Source organism: Anser cygnoides, chromosome 5 (genome assembly GCF_040182565.1).
Source record: "Anser cygnoides isolate HZ-2024a breed goose chromosome 5, Taihu_goose_T2T_genome, whole genome shotgun sequence".
Lineage (NCBI taxonomy): Eukaryota > Metazoa > Chordata > Aves > Anseriformes > Anatidae > Anser > Anser cygnoides.
Genome location: NC_089877.1, coordinates 27,984,636 through 28,009,408, shown reverse-complemented (window position 1 = coordinate 28,009,408; position 24,773 = coordinate 27,984,636). Strand labels below are relative to the sequence as shown.

General features: G+C 39.7%; 1 protein-coding gene across 4 annotated transcripts in view; it reads left to right on the top strand.

The window, feature by feature from the left end:
* The window catches only part of GPR176 (G protein-coupled receptor 176), a 38,394-nt gene extending 15,735 nt beyond the window's left edge, over positions 1 to 22,659 (top strand). For all 4 annotated transcript variants that reach the window (XM_066998559.1, XM_048080660.2, XM_048080661.2 and 1 more), the window contains 2 exons: positions 19,153 to 19,405; positions 20,884 to 22,659. In XM_066998559.1, coding sequence (XP_066854660.1) covers positions 19,153 to 19,405; positions 20,884 to 21,991 — 1,361 coding nt within the window. In that variant the 3' untranslated portion in view covers positions 21,992 to 22,659. The remainder of the gene's footprint in view (positions 1 to 19,152; positions 19,406 to 20,883) is intronic.
* The last annotated feature ends 2,114 nt before the right edge of the window (positions 22,660 to 24,773 follow it).

The window sequence follows — 24,773 nt, the reverse complement described above, 5'->3', positions numbered from 1 at the left end:
TATCCAATAAAACCAGTCTGGGGGAATGAGACCACTCCTTTTTTGTAAGTTTTCTGTGCTCTACGTACACCTCTAGTCAGAAGAAGGTTATCTCAGACTGCTGTGGCAGCTTGGGACGAAATGGCTGCAATGCTGCTGCAGCACAGAAAAAACATACAAACACGAGCAATAAAAACAGCCTGAACATGACTTGGTTCTGCACCTGTCATGCAGCCAGTACATGGCTCTGCGTCGGAGCCCCGGGTGGCCAAAGTGCCACTGCATTTCCATATATCCTCAGTTACTAGCGTACAGTATGTCATGATCAATATCAAGGTAGTAGCAGCTCTTTCAATTGTCTTGTCTGATTGTTTGCTTTTTAAAGAGCAGAATTTTGAAAATATCTTTGCTTTATTTTGGTGACGGACTTATTGTATTTGGCTTTACCATTGACTGTTTGAGCTCAGTAAAAAAAAAAAAAGCTTTTACTATGCAATGAACTGAATCAGTTCTGTTACAGTGTCACCTTTTGAACATGTTGTTTTTTTTTTCAGGGGTAGATAGCTATCCCTAAGGAACTATCCCTAAAGGCTGTTTTTTAAAAGAAAGCAGTATCCAGCTTTATATACATTTTTGCTTTGCAAAGTAATAGTTGAATTCATTTATCTAATACTTATCTCTCAGATCTAAGAGCAAGCTTTTATCTGGTGTCTCTTCTTACTCCGGCAATATACTAGCTAATTTATACACTGTCTTTTGTAAACAGTGTTTACACAAACTTGCATTTGTTTACATAAATCTGCTTGAAGTGATCACTTACTTATGCAGTGTCAGCACCTCTGTTCAGGATAAAATGAAGTTAATGTTCAAATGCTCTCGCACCTGGCAATGGAGCACCAGTTATTATGTGTCAGGGTGACACTTGAACTCAGCTAGCACACCCTGGGGACAAGCGTATTGACAGTGTGCTGAGGATTTTTGGTGCCCAGCTTTATTAAATGAAAGGTGCTTTAGCTACTTAGTTCAGTCTGATAGCACAACCACTTATTTCTCCTTAGCTTTGATGCTTTTATCATGAAGCTTCTTTAACATGCCTAGTTTCTCACAGACAAAACTTGAAAATAGAAAGAAATTGCACTGTTCCCTGTCACTTCTTTTACATGTGTTGCCCAGTACCGTGTTTTAGCCTTTGCAGGTGGAAGGTCCTTAGTATTGCAGTTGTCTCCTCTTTTTCACTTGACCTTCCCCCCAAGCTGCCTTGATGGTGCTCTTGTTCTCCTGCAGTTTGGTTCTCTGTGCTGATACTCTCGTGGCCTCCCACTTGCATACCCCAGTGCCCAACCATGGGTTCTCACCTGAAGTGATTGGCGTCAGTGTGAATATTGATCCTTCCTTCCCCTACCTTCTCCTAGCTCTTGTTGTGTAAACTTTGGTTTAACCATTGGGGAAAAACAACACTTAATGAGTACCAAAGTAATAACAGCTGTTTAAATATCTCATAAGCATCACCCAGTTGTATGCACACAATGCTTAGAAAACAGTGAGCTTACAGCTCTTATGCCTGATCCAGCATGGTCCAGGCAGTGCTGACAGTGTCCCAAGCTGGGGAGAAAAATGGGGTTGAGTGGATCTAAATGAAAACTATTCTTGGTGGGAAAAAGCGTTGTGGAAGTCATCAGCCTCATCTTCACTATCACCACTTGCCACAATGACAAGGACTTCCAGGTAAGGACATTAGTTGTGAGATCATATTGCTTTCCTTCCACTCCAACTCTCCATAGGGGAGAGTTTTTCCTACTTCCATTCTCTTTCTCTCATTTATCTCTAAATTAACTTTTAAGTCTATGCCGTCAGTTATGGACACCATGAATATTTTTGTGCATTTAAGCCATTGTCAACATCCTTGGAATGGAAGGTTTTCAGATACCACAAAGTTTCTATGAAATTCATCCCCTCTGATACGAAGCCGAGCTGACCGGGGTGAGCCTGGAGAATAATCCCCTCCTTGTTTGTGCTTCAGCCACTGCTTGCTCTTCTTCAAGTGTATGAACAAGGTATACATATGTGTCTGCCACCAGTCTGAAAGACTAAAAGCCATGCCACTGATTTTTGCCATATCCATTTGCTTCATTCCTATAATGCTTCTAATTTCTACAGTGGTTTCACTAGCTATGGCTTGAACTAATTCACTGTTCTTTTATCTTCCCTGAATTAATAATTTTAGTTAAGTTTTAAACTGGAGATGAGCTTGTACTGTACAATCTTTCAAAAGTCCAAAGAGCAAAGTAAACAGAAAAAGAGGTAGATTTGTGGAAAGTAGTAGCAGAAGGAGCAATGGTTGTGATGCATGTGTATGTCCATACAGCTGAAATTGTTAGAAATCGTGACTTACTTTTGGCAGTCTGTACTGAGAAGCTGTGCATGTTGGTGTTCTCCATCTTCTGAATATCAGGCTTAGCTTGTCCCCAAACAGAATTACTACCTGTTTTTGCAAAATCGGGCCATAAGTGACTTTCCAAGGTAACATTGCTACCTAGGGAACCCTGTGATTTTATCTTAGTACTCCTATTTCTGGTCTCATACTAGTCAGTGGCCAGGCTGTACCTTTAAAAGCTCTAGGAATCAATTTTTCATATACTTATTTAAAAAGCAAATAAAAAAACCCACCCACTTACATGCTTCGGATAAGCTATTTTTAAAATAAATTTTCATTTACAAAATGATTCACTATATTGGACAAGTCTTAATTAGAAAATCCCTGCTGGCTGTTGAGTGCTTTGAGTTGTTCTGATTAATCGGATACTACCGCTGTGTGGAGTAATTCTGCCACGACTTGGGGAGTCCTTTGAACAATTTGCTGCTGCTCAGGGGTTCCCTAAGGATTGATTGCAAACTGAGACCATCTCAGGAGCATGCAACAAAAAAAGTTATTCTTTGCTTTTTTTTACCTCTGACATTTGCAAAGTCTGTAAGGAATTGGGATAAAGACTGAAATCTGGCTGTAGATATTGAAGTGATTTTGGTCCATGAAGAAGGCAGAGGTCAGACTGAAGAGTTTCCCCTCATCTCCTTTTTCCTTTGACCTTTTGACTGTTTTGTTGCTGACCATCTCAAGTGCGATCAGAGCATTTTTGACAATTGTCTTTTTGGCATGGTAACTGCTGCTGGAGCAGCATGTAATAGCACTCCTGGACACTAGTAGCGTGTTAGTAGTCAACAGGGAGTATTGAATTAGAGACTTGTGCTGCAGCAATACTTACCCAATAAACACACACTAGATAGTGCCATATATTTCAGTGAGGCAGTGGGGAACCTTGGAAGCATAAATGGGAGCTTTTGCTTTGTTATGCTTAACTTTCTTCTTGTATTAGGAAACCAGGCATAGAGAGAACCACCTCAGCTAGCAAAGAGAGGGAGCTTTTCAATAAACGTAAGAAATCCTACTGGGGTTGTGCTAAACCTGATTGGAAAAAATATTGTAAATAATAGTAGATCAAAAAGTACTGAATAACTTCCACCACCAAAAGAGGTCTGGCTTTGCCTGGAAGCTCCTTCCCCCTGCCCCAAACTTTGCAGCTGGTTTAATGAAAGCTACTTCATCCCCTGCCATCTTTGCCTCTTGTTACTTTGTGCAGCTGTGGCTGTGTGTTGTTATGAAATGGTGGCTTGAGATTTCATTTTGTTCTGCTTCATCTGAGAAGTTGCAAAGCCCTTGCCTGTGTAGAGCAATTCTGTGAAATGTACAGGACTATTCCAGTATAGCTTTAGTAATGGGTGTTGAAGATTTTTTAAAAAAAGTTCAGATAATAAAAATGAAGAATTAATTATTAAATTAATAATATTTGCAAATATAACGCTTGGTAGAAAGGTTACATTCAGAGGGAAAAAATGACCCACTAATATCTACAATAGCCAGCAAAGCAGGTTAACAGTCTTTGTAAAATCTTGTTTTTACTTCTGACAAGGAATTCTTGCAAACAAAAAAATAACCCTAAGAATATTTATGTGGGTAAAGAGGAGGATGCTTATATTTCTTCTTCAACATTTATTCTTTATGCTTGCATTCATCTAAGTAAGCACTGGGACAAACAAATTCATGGATGGGGTCTGCTTGAATGGCGGAAAGTGGTGTCAGGTCTCAGTTTTGCATTTTGTTTTGGTTTTAGCTTTTCAAAGGAGGTTAATTTATCGTGTGAGTCTCCTTGTGAGTCCTACAGAGAATCCATTGTACCAGCGAAGGAAAGCTAGTTATGAAATATTTTACCTCTAATTCATAAATGAGGCAGTCTGAAATCAGTAGAATGACATAACAATGCTTCTCAATTAAGTCTGCTCATTTTGAGGGAATGGAAATAGTCCTTTGGGTCATTGCACAATTCTCTTAGTGCATGGCATTATAAAATTTGTTTTTAATTTCCGTTTTCTCACAGTAAACCTACTTAGTTTTCCTATGGAAATATTTTTTTCAGCTTCTTTTCCCTCAAGAAAGTTGTTCATAGATGTTCCTGGGAAGTTTGTCTGGCAAATGGGAGACTTCCTGCAGCTCTTACCCCATGTCTGATGTAGTTCTTCACAGAGCAGATGAGATCTGGTCCTGCCCAGCTGTGTCTGTAATGGCAGTCTGAAATGACCAGCACCGTGAAGCCCTCTGTTTGCTTATATTGAACTTGCCTTTAAAGCTTACAGAGTGAATCTAATGTGGATTTCCTCAGTACACATCTGGTAGCAAATCTGTTTTAAACAGTGCCAATCAGTTGTCTCCCACTGGAAAATGAGAAAGTCGAGGTAACCTCTCGTAGTGCATTGTGCTGTTGTTTGAGTGTCTCTTCATTAAGCATTACTTATGCTTGCATTGGCGCTTTAACACCTGAATGGCTTATTGAAATGTCTCTTGGAAAAATTCTGTAACCAAGTTATTAATTTCTTAATACGATTCCCTACCCAGATTGAATTGATAATGAGAAAATAACTCATACATATTTATTAGTTTATATTTGAGATGTTCTTATAGTTTATTCTTAGTACAAGTATACTGGTGGTTTGCTTTGGGATTTAATGGCACTTGGGCAGCACACCTGTGAGTAGTTATTTTGTTATGTGACAGTGTGTGCCATGTCCAGTACTGCTTGTTTTCCTGCTTTTTTCTTCCACCATTCATTTATAATATATATTTCATGAGATTTGCTTGTTTCCAATACTAGTTTTATGCGTAGTTAATGAAAACAACCCAAATATGTTTCAAGTCCAAACAATATACAGCTGGTTTTTTACCTGTGGAATGATTTTGCATTTATATTTGTGAATGTATTCATTAAGTTCTTTTTGCAGTCATTGCTGAGTGCAATTGGTGAAATAAAAGCTATATAAAAACTCAGGCAATCCTCTTTGTAAATGAGCCTAAAAGGATGTGTTTAGAAGCAATTAAAATTTTGTCCATGTTAAAATCTGTTTTTGGTTTTTGTTCTTTTTTTTAAAAAAAAGCAAAGTCTTCTGATAGCTGCTTAAAGGTTTCTTTTGAAAGTTAGCAAAAACACTCCAGTAAGGAAGAACTTAATTTTTCATTTGCAACAACTCAAATGGACTAAGACTTGGTGAAGATGCAGCACTAGTTTGGATTGCTTTGATCTGTTGTAGTACTTGGTATTGTGGCCTATGGGTATGAGCAAGGTAAGGTTTCTGGTGAGAAATAATGCCTTTTGTCCTGCTGAGGGGTGTAGCTGGAAGGGAGCAGCTACGTGAGCTGAAGAAGCAGACAAAACTTTTGTAAAATTTGGTATTGCGTAATGAAAAAAAAACTACGAGTAATAGTGGGGTAACCTTGGCGCAAAGTCCACTTTTTACTTTAGGATGCTTTATAATTGTAGCCCAGTTTCTGCTCACAGGTTAGTAATACCTGTCACTTGAGCCAGGTGCTGGACACGTGTAACTCAGAACAGCATGTGAGAAGAAATCCCATGTCACTTAAACCTTTCTTCATTCAAACTCTGTCAGTGGGAATTATGTCCAAACTGCAATGCATTGCTGTGTTTTGGGACTATGATGTCAGTGTTACTTAGAAGGAAGTTCCTGTTTAAATTTTTCTTTTTTTAAACTGCTGTCTTAAATTCTCCAGGAATTTAATATAACAAATTGATTTGAAATGTTCTGAAAGGGGAATATGGTTGTATTTATTAAGCCATGCAGATTTCAGTCCTTATTCTGTAGGTCTTGTTGACTTGCACACCCTTATAAGCACTAACACGTGTGTGCTCAAGAGACAGGGTTACCTGTGAGCAGTTGGGAGAACAGCAATGAACTGGTTTTTGAACAGGTCTTTTTGACTTGTTAGAAGCCAACAGTTACTGCAGGAGGGCCTTCTTTCTGCCTTGAAGTCCTGCTTGCTTCATCTCTGTAATTTCCTGTCAAGGTGGCTGCCCCTTCTTTGTTTCATCGTTTTGGGAGTCACAACAGCTGTGTTCACGCACATTCATTTCCATCTGTCTTTCATTCAGACTGAAGTTAGTATTTCTGTTGCAAATCTCTGTTATATGCCTCAGGAGAAGAACCCCCACATTTTTCTTGTATTTTAGTCTCTACTTGAAGTATGCCAAATGCATGTGGATAAATCAGCAAGAGCTTTTTCTTTGGCTGTGTTATCTTAGACCTTTCAGGTTTGCAATAGCAATTTTCCAGGGATGAGTTCAAAATGTTTGTATGCTCCTTTTTTAAGGTAATAGGACTAATCATACAGCTGTTAATTAAAAATGAACATTCTGTTTCCAGGTAATGGACTTAAAAAGCTTGAATGGGTTTTATTTTAGTTCCTTCATGGAAGTGCTGAAATTGTTGTAGACTTTTGGCATATGTTTTTGTTGCTACCTTATCTGCAGAAGTCAAGAGAAATTGCTAGATTGTTCTTGTTTTGTTTGTTTCCGTATGGCGTAGAGATATCTGAAACACTTCCGTGGGCTGACAATGAATGATTCCGTACAGAAGAGGAGCAACTACACAAATGTGTCCTGCAAGCATTCCCAACCACTGTGACATTGTAATTTTTTGTGGGAAAGCAAGAGGGAAGAAGTGGAACTGTAATGTTGTAAAAATAAAGATTACATATGTAGAATTGTGAAGGACAATTGCTGGAATACAAAGAACACACCTTGTTTTGTAGCCGTAGGTGGACTGAATATTTAAAAAAGCAGAGGTCAATGATACAGCAACTAGTATCTTGGTTATTTGTGAATTTACTTCCTGTGTCATTAAATGTGATGACTGTCTGGACTTAACGGTGCTGTGTTGCAGAGAATGGATCCAGGAACAGCAGTGTCTCTTGCTGGGATGTTTTGGAGCAAAGAAGAGGGAATTCTGCTACTAAAAGAAAGCAGGCTGGAGTGTAGACACTACAGAATTCTTATAGTGAGGTTCTGTTGCAAATGGGAGAATGTAGAAAATGAAGAGAAGAAATGTGGAGAGAGATCCAAATGAGAGTAGTTTCTGTAAGTGAAACTCTTAGTCAACAAAATCTCAAATTTTACTTCGGGGCTTTATAAGTTTTTAGGAAAACAAACCAACAGCAACAAAAACCTAAAGCCCCGCTTCTTGCATTCAGCTAGGCCAGAAATGTCACTGTGATCTTGACAGTGAAGTGCCTTGCCTTTCCAAAGATATCTATGGGAACATGTCTTCCCTTTGCCAAGCCAGAATAAATCTGATTTGGCTCATATGTCTACAGTGATACAGCTCGCTGTGGTAACCAGACAGAATACTTTTCTTATGTGAATTTTTTGGTAGTGTTTGATTTAGGGTCATGCTGATTTTTTTCCTGTTTGAAACTCAGTCTTTCAGAAATGTGTGTCAGAGTCCCCAGCTCTTTCTTCTTCCTGGTGAGTATTGAGCCCATTCGTGGGGCTGGGAGGAGCAGAGACAACTAGTCATTGCACAGTCAGCTGTGGAGGGGAAAGAAGAAATGCACGTTTCTAAATATAACATGGATTAATCCCTCTGTGCAGGACATATTAAGCATATGTTAAGTTCTGTCTGAAGACAGCTGTTTATAAAGAATCAGGATCAAATGTGCCCAGCTGGTGACCTGATGAATGGCTGCGTGGCAAAATCGTATAAAGAATAAAATGATGCTTCTGTTAACTTGGCACTTTAGAGAAAGGGATGTACAGGCAAACGGATGTAGAAAACACCTCCAATCTTTCTTGGTTGTATAAAGAAGAAAAAAGTCATGAGACTGTGGCAGAATAGAAAATTTCTGCTCCACAAAAAAGCTGTAAACTGTGGCGTCTTTCACCTACCAAGTATAATTTCAGCTGCAAAGGAGGATGAAAATTGTTGCTAATGGGTAGGAATCGTTTTTTCCTTTTGTTATTTTTTTCCAAGAGTGCAAGATAGCTTCAATTACCAATAATAATATAAGGTCTGTCTTCCAACTACTAGTAATTACCACAGGCTTTTTAAGTTTTGCTCCACTGTTAAATAGCACAATTTAAAATGAATTATACTTGTGCTTTTCTTCCACGATAATTAAGCTAGGGCATACCAACTAACCAGCAATTAAGTCAAATTATCCAGTTGGTCGTATACTATTAGAGTATAAATTTCAAATACTGACTGTACTACAATATGACACAGGAATTTATTTTCTCAAATTTGGTCTTAGTATATTGAGTGAACAAATGGAAAAGTATTGGATGCAGAAAAAATAGTATTATGTAAGGCCAATGCTCTTGGACCCTGCCTGCGTTGCATACTGGTCTGGTAGCATTTTGAACAGATGTGAGGGTAAAGGCAGGAGGGAGTGAGCCACTGGACAGCAGAGGAGGTCACAAGGTCTGGAGGAGAAAGTGGAAAGTTGTGGTTCCTGTTTGCTGTGGATATTACAGCAGCTTACAGCACAGATTAAACACTGGAATTGCTCTGAAAGGCTTAAGTTTCTCCAGAGCCTCACAAGTGCCAAAGTCAGTCCCCTTCTGGATCTGAGCTTAGTGCATTCTTCAGAGGGGACTCGGTCCTTCAGGTTTCTTCTGGAAGAACTTAATATACTTAATATAATTAAGAACTTAATAGGGTCTGGGGCTGGCTCTGTAACCAAACTAAAACTGAGCAGCATCTGTGATGTGAAAAGTCACATCTTAGTGGCCACGTTTCCTTAGTGGCGCCAACATGTATGAATTGCAGGTGCATGGGGGTGAAGTCAGATGAAAAATGAGCATCTGAAGAGATGTAACATGACATAGGTAGCACAGCTGCCAGCAGAAGTGGCTACAGGCTGTCTGCAAACAAAGCAGTTATGGGGCAAAAATTATTTTAAAAACAATTCTTAAATGTACTTGTTCCCATGTTAACACTGCTGTTTACACTTGGATTCAGCACAGCAGTCACGTGAGCCTAAATAGCTGTGTTGCTTGACATCACCTCACTTGAGCTACAATTGCATCCCCCTCAGTTGCTTCATGACATACAGGTTCAAAATGGCTCTCTTCTGAGTTCTTTTTAAAACAAAGGGACAAAAGCTTTTCCTCTTGTACCAAGGTTGATGAAAAACAGACAAATGGGCTGCTCAGAAAAACTACCTGCCTCGCTTGCATCCCAGCCCTTGTACTGTTTCAGTAAGGCCATCAGATTTGTTCTCTGAGGGCAACTGGCACAAAGGCTGGTGTAGAGAGGCCTTAGTGCTTCACTGGGTGTGATGGTAGGTTGGCAAAGGAGATGTGGGTTCCAGTACTACTTCTGTTAATGAGTTAATATATGTTGGTGTTGAGGGGGCTGATGTTTTTACCTCTTCTGTATCCACTCTATCTAGATAGAGAATATTTTTACTACTTATCTGTCAGGCTAAAAGGAAATGGATATAGAAGAGGTAAAAAGATTAATCCACACATCATGGGGTATGTCATGGGGGTCATGCAAAGTCCTTGGCTTTAAAAATTTTTGGTTGCATTTTTGCAGTAAATAAAATAAGCTCGTCCCTTAGGCACTATGATTCAAAAAGCTAATAACCTTGGAAAGATTTATATTCTTGTTACGGTGAGAGCAGTAAATCTGGACATTCTTTTTCAGGTTTTTAATTTCCTTGCGTAGGTTTCAAAGGTAGTGCTACACATTTGTCATATTTTCCTGAGGTGGGAACAATTCAAGGTTCTGAAGTTGCAGAAGCAATATTCTTTAAACTTTCATCCTTCCAAGGAGCTCGAGGAGTTTCAGGTTCTTTGAGGTCACCAGCTTTAAAACAGAGGCAAATTGTTCAGAAAAGTCAAGTGTACTTCAGCAGAATAAGCGGGTTTGGTTATTTCCTTGATTGGCTTAAATGGTTTTGGCAGTTGTTGAAGGACTGTAGTTTATCGAAAGGGAGAAAATGACTGTTCTCTACCCAGAAATTTTGTCCATTTAATGGGATTGTAAGTGCAAAATGTGAGATGGGGAAAAAGTGGCAGTGGATGTGAAGAACTGGAGAATTACCAGTGTAGCACTTTATCTTCCCTTAAATATGTTTATCTGAAAGAAGTAAAAATGGGTATCCAAGATCTTTAGCATTATGTAGTTATTTAAGAATCTGTCTGTCAAACAGAAAACCTTTAAAATATTAAGGACAAGATTAATATAATTCTGTACATGACCTTGTTTAATGATCATTCCCTTTAGTCATTTTGACATAGCAAATACCATCATACCACAGAAGTTATGCTCGCTATAAAAACATTACATTTCTTCATGTTTTCTAACTTTACTCCATGTTCACAACAGCCTTGAGTTTATTTTTGTAGGCTTCTTTATGTGGTGCCATGTTAAGACCTAATTATTTGAATTGTAAACTGTCAAGGGCCAGTAATGTAGGCAGTTGTACTGAATGCACTTCTGCTCAACCTGTAATGTACAACACCAGAGTAGTTTGCTACTAGTGGGGAAAAAATACTAAGTGAAATGACTGAAAATGAAATAGTATCACTTGAAAAGAAGAAAGCAGGGTTTAACCTATACATATAAATTAGCTGCCTTACAGGGTTCACTGTTTACAAAAAAAATTTGCACTTGTATAATGTATAGATATGTATAATTTGATTCAAATTTTAAACCAGATTTAGGGTTTTAAGGACTTACTTTCTCAAAAGATTACACTTATCAAATACAGATGTAAATTATTATTTTATAGAATCATAAAGGTTGGAAAAGACCTCCAAGATCATCTGGTCCAACCACTCCCCTACCACCAATATCACCCACTAAACCATGTCCTTAAGCACCACGTCCAACCTTTCCTGAACACCCCCCAGTAATAGTGATGCCACCACCTCCCTGGGCAATCCATTCTAATGCCTGACTGCTCTTCCTGAGAAGTAAATGTCTCCTCATTTCCAGCCTGAACCTCCCCTGGTGCAGCTTGAGGCCATTCCCTCTAGTCCTATCACTGGCTATCTGCGAGAAGAGGCCCACCCCCAGCTCCCCACAGCTTCCTTTCAGGTAGCTGTAGAGAGCAATGAGGTCTCCCCTGAGCCTCCTCTTCTCCAGACTGAACAACCGCAGGTCCCTCAGCTGCTCCTCACAGGACTTGTGTCCCAGGCCCTTCCCCAGCTTCGTAGCCCCTCTATGGGCAAGCTCCGGGGCCTTGATGTCCTTCTTGTAGTGAGGGGCCCAAAGCTGAACACAGTACTCGAGGTGCGGCCTCACCAGAGCTGAGTACAGGGGGATGATCACCTCCCTGCTCCTGCTGGCTATGCTATTTCTAGGCTCTGGTGAGGCCGCACCTCAAGTACTGTGTTCAACTTTGGCCACCTGGGCACACTGCTGGCTCATGTTCAGGTGAGCATTGACCAACACCCCCAGATCCTACTTGTACCTACTGTCACTGCAGCAGCTGCTGCCAGCGGGCTGTGTGTTCAGGTGTTGGCCTGGGCAATGCTGCAACACAAGTCAAGGACCTTGAAGGAAATCGTCCGTTTGCTTTCTGGGACCAAGCTGTTCTGAATGAGCTACTCTCCTTCCATTTCTCCCTTGTGGTGATATGCTTTCTTGGGAACATGAGCCATGTGAACAAATATTGTGCTTGAAATTAAAGGAATTCTGATGTAACTTACATCTCAGCTGAAATGCTCTTCAAGTACCTGCTTTGTACTGGGTACATTTGTGCTTGGTGTTGTTCACATGGGCTCAGTTTGGTGACCATCTTGGTGCTGGTCAATCCCAATCCCTTACATCATTATAATTCTAAGCCAGTAGTTAAGATATAAGTAGGACAAAGACTCTTTTTTTCAGCCTGATACCAGGTATACACGTAACAAGCTACCTATAAGGTACAGCTGGTAATGGAGGGCTGGTTTCGTTGCTATTGCGTTACAGCACTGACTCCTTCAGTTTGAAACGTGAAGGCTGCGAAACCTGAAGGCCCCCAGCATGGGGAGAGGGCATGCTTTGGTGAGAGCCAAGTACTGTGGAGAAATTAAATGCTTTTTGGCTTCATGAATGCTTTTTTCTTTAAATGATTCTGTAAATTTTGTTTCTTGATATGAGGAAATACACCATGAACACCCTGTGTTCTAGGCATGGAGAGCCCATTAACTGACACTTTAAGGAGAAAATCAGTGAATCATAGTCATGAATATGCATACCAATGGCAGCTCTACCACAAGTCTGAAGTGTGAATGAGAATTCTAAGAATAGGAGTGAGGAACATTATCCTTAAGGAGATGCCTCTCATTAAGGGCAGAACTTGATTTCTGAAGGGGGAAAAAAAGGTTCATTTTACAGCAAACTTTGTTCAAAGGCAGTTCTCCTGCAGTAGGCGCTTCATCTGGGACACAAAACATTTGGTTGCATGTGTGCACAAACTGTTAATAAAAGGAGTATGTTAAAATGGCAAATTAATTCAAAGTTACTGTATATTCCTTTTAACTGGATTGCAAGTGTTATCACTGAATTTTGAAGTCAGTAGCTGGAACACTAAACTTCCTGAAAACAAATTAAACCTTTTATAACTTCTGGCTGTTTTTATGCTGTTTTTTTAATGTATAAAGGCAATTCTGTCAGTATGATTTTTTTTTGAACTAGGATATACAATACTTATAAAGAATTACAACAATTTGGGCCTGTTTGAGCAGAGTTGGACTAGATGATCTCCAAAGGTCCCTGCCAGCTTCAACCCCTCTGTGATTCTTTGATAAAGTAATGCACTTCTTCATGCTGTATAACACAGAATGTATTCTGATACACCCCTGTTGCCTCTGGAGACAAGTAAGCAGACAACATACATTTAGCATAAGGGTATTTGATAGCTACCTGTCATGGGTTGCCAAAAATGTTTTTACTGTACTGCCTTCTGAGTGATGCTTGTAGTTTAACAGACTAAGTTCTGCAGAAAACATCTTCAAAAGAACTCTGAAAATAACAATAATAATAATAGTGTTGGAGGTTTAAGAGTGTAATCACCCTTGTGTTTCAACAAGAGTTTTTTCCCCATTGGATATGTTGACAGAAACTGACTTGTTCAGTTGGTAGCTTTGGTTTTTAATGAAGGGTTTCAATAGAAAAAGGCCTATCTCTAGCCTTTCTGGTTGCTTCCTAGTTTCTTTTTTATAGAGAGGATCGCCATCTCCTTTCCTGTAACACTGCAGACTGTGTGTGTAGGGGCTGCAGGAGGCTCTCTGGTGGGAAGGATGTTTGAGAACCACGTTGTAGATGGAAGGGGAAATCAGCAAGCAGAGGAAGGCAAGCTGTGAGAAGGATTTTGCTAGAGTGTGGACTTTGTTTTGGTTCAATTATGTGCTGATGAATGTTCACAGAAATACAAAACCAATGTTGTACCCAGCTAATGGATTGCGTTCCATGAGATGACAAAGAGCAATAGGTGTGTTTTTTTGGATGGCTGCATGGCAAATGCATTTGTTTTAGATAACAACCAGTGGTTTCCATGGGGATCATCCTTCTGCTTTTTAAAGGTATTATTAAGAATCTCTTACCTAGTTTGAATTACTGCTAAGAGCTATTACTTCAAAACTATGTCAGCTGTTGATGCCTGGATCAACACTTTGTGTCTGGCAGTGAAACGTGAGGGGGGTACAGCTTGGGGGAGAGAAAATTTTTGCTGCTTTGAATCAAAAATCATGCACCCTGATAACATTTAATGCTCAAGGAATGTTACTCCTTGTGATTACAGTGAACTTAAAATGCTACAAAGGCTTGAAGGGCATTTTCTGGGCAGCATGACGTGTCAGACTGTTCTTGTATTTATTTTCTCAGTGTAATTCTGTGCAACTTCATGTACTGTGTGGTTGCTTGTCTTTGATATTTCTCAAAAAATGTAAGGGTTAACTAGAAACAATCAACCTTTCAATCTGAGTATAGTGGAATTAGTGCATGGAGATTTTTTTGAATATTGACATTAATGATAAAGAAAATAAAAGAGATGCTTGGCAGGTTTTATACATACGTTTGTTTCTAATGTGAGAAGAGCTGCTTCTCATGCAGTACTCGCTTTTAGTATTTCCTATTCCTCTTCTTTACCTGGAGACATTTTCAAAGGCACAGGGAAGCTGGATACATTTCTCCTCATTCAGTTTGTGTATTGATAATGTTGCCAGCCAGTGTCAAATGTAGTAAGGGTGATTTGTAGGCTTGGCTCATTCTCTGAGAAGACCAAAGATACGTTTTGAAATGAAAAGCACTTTTTCTTTCAGTGTTGGAGTTTTGTGCAACCACTATGGGATATGCTTTGTCACATGTGATCGCTTATAAATGATGCACATATCCAGGACTTGCAGGTAAACAGCCAGATGCCACATTTTCCAGCTGCTTGTCCACCCTAGCTTTCCCTGGATGTCTCTAAGCTAACCAATGCCACTCCTGTGTAGTTCATCAATTCTTAATCCAAGGTTGTGTAGCCCTGGGCCAGTTCTCCAGCAGAAATACCTCAGAGAAGAACCCATGATGAAAACAACAGCTTTGCCCACTGTGAGGACATGCAACAGCCTGGTTGCAGTTGTACTCCACAGGGAATATCATTGGTAGGTTAGTGACTTGCAGTTCAACAGTGAATGACTAATACATGTAGAACAGCAAAGTGGCTCTGCACGCTGTGAGAAGATGCAGAGTGCCTTTGTAATGCTTGTTGAACTACCTTGTTGCCTGGAACGTTGTTATCCTCTTCCATGGAAAGGAGTAGTTTCTGAAAGGTGAGAAGGAACAAAGTGGGAAATGTATGCAGTCTGTTCTTAAGCTTCTTAATATTTGATGCTATACAAAGTTTCTGGTGTAATTTTTTCACTGTGTGGCTTTGAGCTGCATAAAGGGAAATACTTGATTAAAAAGCATCAGCAGAAAGAGCTACTAGCTTGTGCTGAAGCTGATCATCTGGTTCATCAGATCAGAGGGACTTATAAATATGCAAATTACTCATGGTTGCAAGTGAGGGGTGGAGGGAGAATGTTACCCTGAAGGATATTCACTCATTAATTTTCCAGTGCCCCAAGTGAACACCTGCCTTTTTATCATTTTTTTGCCTTTAAGGTTCTGACTTTGTCTAAGAGCTCTTCCTTATCTTAGAACCAGTATTTTGTATGCTTTAGTCTTTCCATTTCCATCTAGAATCAATCAGCACCAGAGTTAATTTCATGTCCTTGTGGCTCTGTGATGTATCAATGACAATAAGACATAATGTGTAGAAGTAATTCAACAGTTGAAAACCTAGAGTCTTGAATCAAGCTTCTCTGTAGGACCATGAAGAGTAGCTCAGAAGTTCTCTAGCAGCTTCTGAATAATTATTTTTAAACCTTCTGATTTTTTTTCTTTCTATTCATTTATAATCATTTAATGGAGGTGAAACTCGCTTTGGAAGTAAGGTTATAAAATCAATGCAGTTCAAACCAGATGAAAGATTTTAATTAAAAACAAACACAGCTTCTCCCCTACTTCAGGGCATTGTAGTAATATGTTATTACTTTGTGAGCAGTACTTCTTTAATAACTGGGAAGTCAGAGAGATGTTTGAAAGCCAGTGATTTGGCTGACTGCTTATCTCTTAGTAACTGGAAGCTTTAAATACAACTGATTGAATACTGCCTTTTGAATATATTGTCAAGCCGAAAGCACCTGCCAAAACCAGACGATTCCATTCTTTAAAGTACATCAGCTGGTAAATACGTAACTCAATATTTTGTCAGCTACCCAAAAGGAATTGGCATAAGACACGTGACACAGTATGTAGAAAATTGAATTACAAATTACATTTAAATACTGCAGACCTAAATAGTATGTCTGTGAGGTAGATCTCAAAGTTAATACTGCATGCTTTTATTGGAGATGGTGCATGAAGGCTACTGTTTTATCAAGAAGCTAAACTTGTCTTTCTGATATTTCATGTTACTTCCCTGTTTTCTTTTATACACATTGGCCACATGAACAATATATTCTCGCTGGCATTTTGGTTCTGTGGGCAACCATAGGGAAACTCTACTCAGCAAATAAAAGCTTGGTAGGGTGGTTTTTTTTAATTGGTTAGAAAAATCAAGCTAAGGAATTGTCAGCTGTGAGGGACTGCAGCTGCTTTTTCGTATCTCAATCAGCAGTGTAAGATGTCCTCTCATTGTGTATATTGTTTACCCTATCAAAACACTAAAATCTGACAGTCTCATAAATCAATTACATATCAACTTAAGAGCTTCCGATGTCAGTAATACATGTTACCGACAATATGCAGTTGTTGACGTAGTCTGTGGTAAGAACGATTCTTCTTGCAGGTAGGAAGCTCAACTCCACTATGCATGCTGTCCAGCTGCAGCAGAATAAATAAATGGGGTTGTCTTGTCAAGCAGTGCTTTTGTGCCGGTAGCTATGCTTTGGTTGACCTTGTGGTACTGCACAGTACGTCTCCAGGAGAAATAAAACCAAGGAGAATCATATTTTACAAGTGTGATACTGGCCTTTACTGTGGAGTTACTGCTAGTGCGAAACAACTAGCTTACACATGAGCAAAGCTGTGTAATTTGGCTAGTGCTGAGAATTTTACTAATTCGCCGATCATTCAGGCCAGTTTTTGCCTAGTGCACAGTGGACTGGCTAACGAAGAATGATTGCAGTACTTCTTCAGTATGAAGATTTGAACATAGTTTAATCAGTCACGCAGCTGAGCTATTACATTTTATTTCTGTCCTGGATCTGCTGCCTGGCAAGATGATTTACTATTGCCTAGTGCCCTATGGAAAGAGGCATTTAAAAAACCTCCATTGGAATTGATTAGCTAGGGCATAGTATCATCAAGAGATGCATGTTCCACTTGAGGTTTTTCTCCATTAAAAACTCTGACTGATTACTAGGGGGAGTTGTATAGAATACGTTTGCTTCCTTTTCTTTGTCAGATCACTTCGTAAAAGGGTGAATGCTTTCTGAAAGTAACTCTGATGCCTTGTAAGTTTACAAAGAATGCTCATCAGCCCCCTGAGAAAACTTTGTAAGTTTTTATGCTGCTTTTATGATGTATATATGACAAACATTTAGATGAAACATAAGGCAGCTTTCAGTTTTAATTGAACATCTTGCTTAGAAATGCATGGTCTGCACATATCTGTAAGAATACTCTAGCTTATTCTGGCTGCCTTGCTGCGTTCCAGTTTTGACATGCTTTGAAAATCTTTGTTTCCTGTTGCTGTCAATGAGTCTTCAAATGCTGTGTCTGGAGACAGCACTTAAAAAAAATCAAGTTGTAGGTGCTGGAACCTGAGCCAAAACCCTGTCTGTGCAGGCATGGGTGGAAAGCTGGGGCCAGGCTGTGCGTGTGCCCTGCTCAGCTGTGCTAGCAGAGATCCTCCCCAGCTCTGCACCGTAACCCCCCCTCTGCCTGGGTACCACAAAGTGCCTGTCACAGCATCTGATGAGCCTGAGAGTTCGCTGCCCCTTGCACATCGCCTGCCTCGGGAGGGAAGAGCCAGCGCCGGGGCGATGGGGGGCCGAGGAGAGAAGGGGCTGCCTGCCTCTCGCCGCCTTCTCCCTCCCTAGCGTCCCTCCCCTGTGCCGTCACAGAAACCTGAGAATCGTTGCTGTTTGATCAAAGTCAAGAGAGAGAAGACTCTAAAAGTAAATTCATCGTCATTTTTGCACTGTTCTATTAAGCCTTTTTTTTCCCCTAGTAGCACTCTTTTAATATTTATTTGCTTTAAAATAAAATATAAATAGCTTGCTAAAGACAGTTTTTCAAAGGAGACACAAAATCCTGTTTTCTGAGTGTTTTTTATGACATCTCAGTACATGGCAGAAGTGGCCCAGAGCTGCCAGAACAGACTGCTACATGTACTCTTGTGCTGCTGTGAATTAAAATCATAGAGAAATTTGGGGTGGAAATTTTGTTTCTGTGATGTGGTATTTCTTCCTGAGATCTGGATAAAGTAAGATGGGGAGGTAAAAACTGTGTTTTAGCTAATCCTGGGTTCTCTCTGTGCTGCTGATTCCTGTCTATTCCCTATTTGAAACAGATGTGTAGGGCTTGAATATCCAAAACAGTGGGTTGCGTTCAGTGTGTTCTTTAGTGAAGTTATGTGCATAGTCTTTTTTTTCCTGTCCTATTTGTTTAATGGCACAATATTATGTATATTCAGAATCTCTTGGGGGGAAAAAAAATCAAATTTCTTCTGGATGTGGCTTCACAGGGGCCTTCTGTGCCATTACATTGGCCAGTGGAAGGAAAAGCAAGCTGCTGTGCTCCACTTACAGAGAGACAGATTAATAGCACATCTGTATTTGTTTGCTTACAATGTATTTGTCTGTTATAAAAATGTAGTAATTATTAAAATATAAGCACTTTAGCAGACTTATGAATTTGGATGCCCAGGATCACTCACTTCATGTGTGAGTCAACATAAGCACCTGAAAACATAGTTTGGATGTTCTGCCTAGCCACTTGTCTCTGAAAGTCTCCTATTATTCATTACTGGTAACTGGGAGGAGGTGACTGGGGTGTAATTGGTGTGTTTCCAGTCTCCTGACCTACCAAGCCACTGGCCATTACAGACCTCTTAGCCTGAGCAGTGTGGTGGTTCAAATCAGTGACTCCTGGCAAACTCCAAGCAGGTGCATTTTATTTGCAATATTAGGGAACAATCAGAGCTGTTAAAATTAATGCTGTTTTTGGGGGGAGGGTGTTTGTTGTTGTTGTTGTTCATTTGGTTATGTTTGTTTGCTTTGATATCCTTCCTGTCTCCACTCACAGGTAACATCATGGTGCTGTGGTCAACTTGCAGAACATCGGTACTTAAGTCTGTAACAAACCGGTTCATTAAGAATTTGGCCTGTTCGGGCATTTGTGCCAGCCTAGTTTGTGTGCCTTTTGACATTGTTCTTAGTGCCAGTCCACACTGCTGCTGGTGGATCTACACGATGCTCTTCTGCAGAATTGCCAAGTTCCTGCACAAAGTTTTCTGCTCAGTGACCATCCTCAGTTTTCCAGCCATTGCTCTTGACAGGTAAGAGGTCAAACTTGCCAGGATGGTAATGCTTGATTTCTTTTTTTTCTTCCTCCCATTTTTCTCACTCATGGTACTATTTTCTTCCCTTTCATTTCAGTCTTGTAAACGCTCTTGAGTGTTGTTTTATGCTGTTACTGGCACAGGCTGCCCAGAGATGTGCTGGAGTCTCCTCTTAGGAGATCTCCAAAAGCCACCTGGGCACCCTGCTCTGGGTGGCCCTGCCTGAGCAGGTGGGCTCCAGGGGCCCCGCCAGGCTCGGGTAGGTTGTCCAACAGTTTCAATTTCCAAATCTATTTTTCTTTAAGGAAAAATAAAATGAAATAAATGCCCCTGTTAATACAACCAGAATTATTTCAGAGAAATTTTGTATATAGAACATAAGTCTAAAACACAGGTGGACCTTTGGACTGCATAAATTTTAGGATTCCATTAATTTTGTTTATTATTATTAGCTGTCATTGATCCCACCTCTATCATCTTGAGAGTGACTAAGGTATTTTTAAGGAAAGGTAAATACTGTTGTAATATAACTTATATTGCTAAAATAGTGTGTTTATATATGTTAGATAAAATTGTTAGTCTGTTAACATGTCTCACTGCAGAAAGTTAGTCTGACAAAAACAAAGCTAATAAATTGGTAAGTCTCTTGGTAACTTGGTAAGTAACTCGGTAAGTACAGTATCGTTACCTATAATGCATACCAGTGTTGCCACTGGAACAGTTATAATTTGGCCTTTCCTAGTAAAACTTCTGTGATCTTACTAATAAAAACCACAAGTTGTTACTGCTTATGAGGATAAGAGTAAAAGGTTAGGTCTCCTGTGGAAAGTCTGTAAGCTTAAAAGTTCACAGCAGTAAGCAAACAGTGAATCGGTGAATAAAAATTTGATGTCAGAGATGTGTGGTGTTTTTTTAAGGTACACAGAGTGTTCAGTGTTTGACTACTCTTTTGCTCAGGGCTTTGCCAGCCAGAGCATGTGCAAAGCGAAACTCCATTTTACTTCCAGCAGGTGCATGTAATCTGTAGCCAACAGCTGTTATTATCCAAATATAAGGAGAAACCCATCAGAAAGTAGCTATTCAAATTAACTATGTCTGGCCTTCCACAGCTTTATAACTGTATCTCCATCACATATTCTGAGCGTTTGTGCTGTGTGTAATATACTGTTCAGTGCACAAGTAGAAAAGTTATTCTTTCATAATGTTTATACACATTGAAGTGAAACTTTTTTCACCATTAATGGGACCCTGAATTGCAAATATTAGGTTTTTTTTTTCCTACAAACAGACCTGCAAAACCAGACCCTTGTTTCTTTTCTCTCACAGCAGGTAGTCAGTTGGCAGCTCAGTCAGGGATTTGGCAGCATTATGCTCAGACAGCTCGTGAGAGGCTTCACACAAGTGCTATGCTTGTTCTGAACAAGCATTGTATAAGTTATGTGTGTTTTTTTGTTTTTTTTTTTGTTCCCCAACAGGTACTATTCTGTTTTATACCCTCTGGAAAGGAAAATATCTGATGCAAAATCCCGAGACCTGGTTATCTACATCTGGGCCCATGCAATAGTGGCCAGCATTCCGGTATTTGCTGTGACCAATGTGTCTGATATTTATGCCATGTCCACCTGTTCCGAACCCTGGAGCTACTCCCTTGGCCACCTGATCTACGTCATCGTCTATAACATCACCACTGTGATTGTACCAGTGGCTGTGGTATTTCTCTTCATGATTCTTATTCGCAGGGCACTGAGTGCCAGCCAGAAGAAAAAAGTCATCATAGCTGCCTTAAGGACCCCTCAGAATACAATTTCCATCCCTTACGCCTCCCAGCGAGAAGCTGAGCTTCATGCCATGCTGCTTTCTATGGTTATGATATTTATTTTCTGCAGTGTTCCCTACGTGACTCTGGTGGTTTACCGCACCATACTCAATATTTCAGATATTTCAGTCTTCTTGCTCCTCACTGCCATTTGGTTGCCCAAGGTCTCTTTGCTAGCCAATCCTTTGTTGTTTTTAACTGTTAACAAATCTGTACGGAAGTGCTTAGTGGGGACGATAGTACAGCTGCACCAAAGGTATAGCAGGAGAAACATTGTCAGCTCGGGTGGTGTTGCAGATGCTAATCTGGAGCCCAATGTCCGTTCAGGGAGCCAGCTTCTGGAGATGTTTCACATTGGGCAACAACAAATCTTCAAGCCAACAGAGGATGAGGAGAATGAAACTAAGTCCATTGGCTCTGGTGACTTTCAGCAGAAAGAAATACCTACCACCAGCTTAGAGGTAGAAGAGACTTTGGTTCACAAATTTGCACTGCAGATGATTGCAGACTCTGCAGCTCAGGTAGCGCCAGCTGTGCCCACTGAAGCTGATATGGTAAATGACAAGTATTCCATGCAGTTTGGTTTTGGACCCTTTGAGCTGCCTCCACAGTGGCTCTCAGAAAACCGAAACAGTAAGAAGCGACTCCTGCCTCCTTTGGGGAATACCCCTGAAGAGCTAATCCAGACAAAGCAGCCTAAATGTAAAGCAGAAAGAAAAATCAGCAGAAACAATAAAGTCAGTATCTTTCCCAAGGTGGATTCTTAGGAAGAGCAGGAGCTTTAAGTGACAGATGAAGGTCACCTTCTGTTAAATGTGTGATCCCATGGATCTTTGTTGTGCTGAAATTTGTTACAGGCTGATTTTTTTTGTGCCAAATACAATTAAAACAAACAAAAGGGAAACACACACACAAGTGTTCTTTATTAACGTGTTTTCATGAAAATAATACATTGAAAGATGGTGATTCTTGATTTTATTTGTGAAATACCTACAATAATACATTCCTGATTAGCTTTCAAAAAACAGACGTGGCTTTGGGAACACTTTTCTTATGACCGAAGAATGGAAATGTGGTTGTTTGTTTGCTGGGGACCCTTGTATTAAAATGGACTGACTATCAAAGAAGCTTAATAGGAAAGGATTTAGGGAGTACAAGAGGATGCAAAATGGATAAGACCTAACCTCCTGTAAACAGACACAGCCAGCTTCTGCACAATTCATTAATGAAATAAGATGGACTACTAAGTACATCTATTATTAAGCCAATTTCTCAAATCAATGTTCAAATAAAACTTGCTGGACTCTTGCACAAATTAGTTACCAATTATTTGTTGAACTAAACTTTTTTAAAACTTAAAACTATATTTTGGCTTAAAAATTCAGCAAATTCAAGGATATCCAAATTGTTGTGTGTGTCACAAACCTGATAAAAAGATCCTGAAATACCATTTCTTTTTTGAAAAACATACATTCTTGTTTATTGGGGTCAGGATTTGTCCTGCATTGTCTCCAATCCAGCTTTTACTTCAAGCTCTGAGAATATATGTGCCAAGGGTATAAATGTAACATTTTGATCCTGTGAAAAAGGACACAATGTCCCAACAGTGTTATGTATGTATTGTGTACATAAGCAAGGGGTCAGCCTTAAAATAGACTTGTATCTATTGGTGCACTCTGCTTGTTTTCTTACAGGAAAGCTAGCAAATGAAAGAAAAGGGTCAGAAATGCTAGTAGCCTTGTATTGAACCTGTTGAGCGAGGAAGCTGATAAAGGACTGCAAAAGGCAAGTTTTGCTAATGCTGTTGTTCAGTATTGTTAAGAGGTAGGGAGGTTTTCCTTTTACCTTCACTGCTATAAATACCAATCCTCTTTACTCCACTTGTCTCACAGATTAGACCACCCAGTGTACAAACATGAGACTTCCAAATCTGGTGAATCAGAGTCACACCATCCCTGGTATCAGCACAGCAGCCTTTCTATGAGAGTTGATTGTACTGCAGCTTGCCCCCTGCATCATCACAGGCACATCACCTTGTTTATACTGTGTGAATTGTCAGTCTGTTAGATGACCTTGAAACTATTGTACCCTGGCATTTTAATCCTTGTTCAGTCGCAGGTAGTCTTTCCTTCTTATTGGCATTCACTGTTGTCTCAGTGGGTAGTTTCCGAAAAGCACAATCTAGTAATGCCCAGACACTCCGTGTGGTTCTCCTGTAGTTCAGCCCTTCGGTGCATGCTGGACCTTCACCTATTGTAACTGTCTGTTTATGAAAGTGGTTTTCTTTAAAGCATACTTCTTAAAAGGACAAGGTGAATTATCTTGGCAAGTTCACAGTAGCTTGCCAAATCCAAAGAGTTACTGTTGAAAGTGGACAAAAAGAAAACCTGCTGAAGCAAAATTTGGAGATGTACCTGTTCTTCCTTTCATGTGTGTGAAGCAAGTCGACAGCTTCTGGTGGCTCTGAGGTGGTAGATTTCTACATGGCATTCAAAGCAAATGTTTTAATAAAAATAATTTTAAAAAAGTTTTGTAAATTACTGTGTAAATAGTTTTCCTCTCTTTCCTCTCTGTTTTCAGTGCTGTTCACTTTTTGCTAGTTCAAGAACTTCTCAGCTTGGGAGCAAGGAGCAGTCTCCCCAGCTGCCTTGCCTCTTAGATGCAGAGATGAGGAGGCAGACACAGTTTGCTCAGAATCAGACAGAAGAAATACTCCAGGAAAAGGTGTTTCTTCTGTGACAGAGGTAGAGAAGTGCCATTGCAGACAGACTTTTTTCTAAGTACTGATAAAAATATTTTTGTTTGTTTTTCTGAAGTTACTGAAAACAGAATCCATTTAAAAAATCCCCCAAACATCAAAAGCAAAGCAGAAGTTATAGTTTCCTTATGAATTTTGATTAGATTCAATATTTATGGCTCAATTACACATAGATACTGGCCAAAGCCTCTGTGATTAATGAATGGATAAATGGCTACTCAGATCTGAACTTCGTTTAAGGAAAACAAACTTGGTCTTAGTTTTGTCCCTTTCACCTCTCATGTTGAATGAAATGCCAGTGATAAACTTGAAGAGACAAATTCTATAGGATTGTTTTATATCTGGAAAAGCAAGGGGTTTGTGTTTATTTTTATGACTGTTGAGACAAAAATATATTTTTATTTCAAATGTAACACACATAAGAACTTGAGCACAGTTCTTTAACAGATTGTGTCTGAAGACATTGAAACCTTTCAGCTAGAAATTAATAAAGGTCTTTTTTACACCTGAAGAATTAATTCAGAATGTAATAGTTGTGAATATTTTATTTTTGTCCCTCTTCCAACAGTTTATCCATAGGAATTCTTATGAGAAATGGAAAAAATACCCAAGAGTACATCTTTGCATGGAACAAAACATCTGTATAAGATTCATAGTATGGCCTCTATAGAAACCTGTCATCAGAAAACAGTAATTCAGGAGACTCTTTATGCAAGACGGAGTATTTGACTTGTAGAGTTTGATTTGTAACTTCACTGAAGGCAGTGGTACCTTTGAGTCAGTACTGCCGT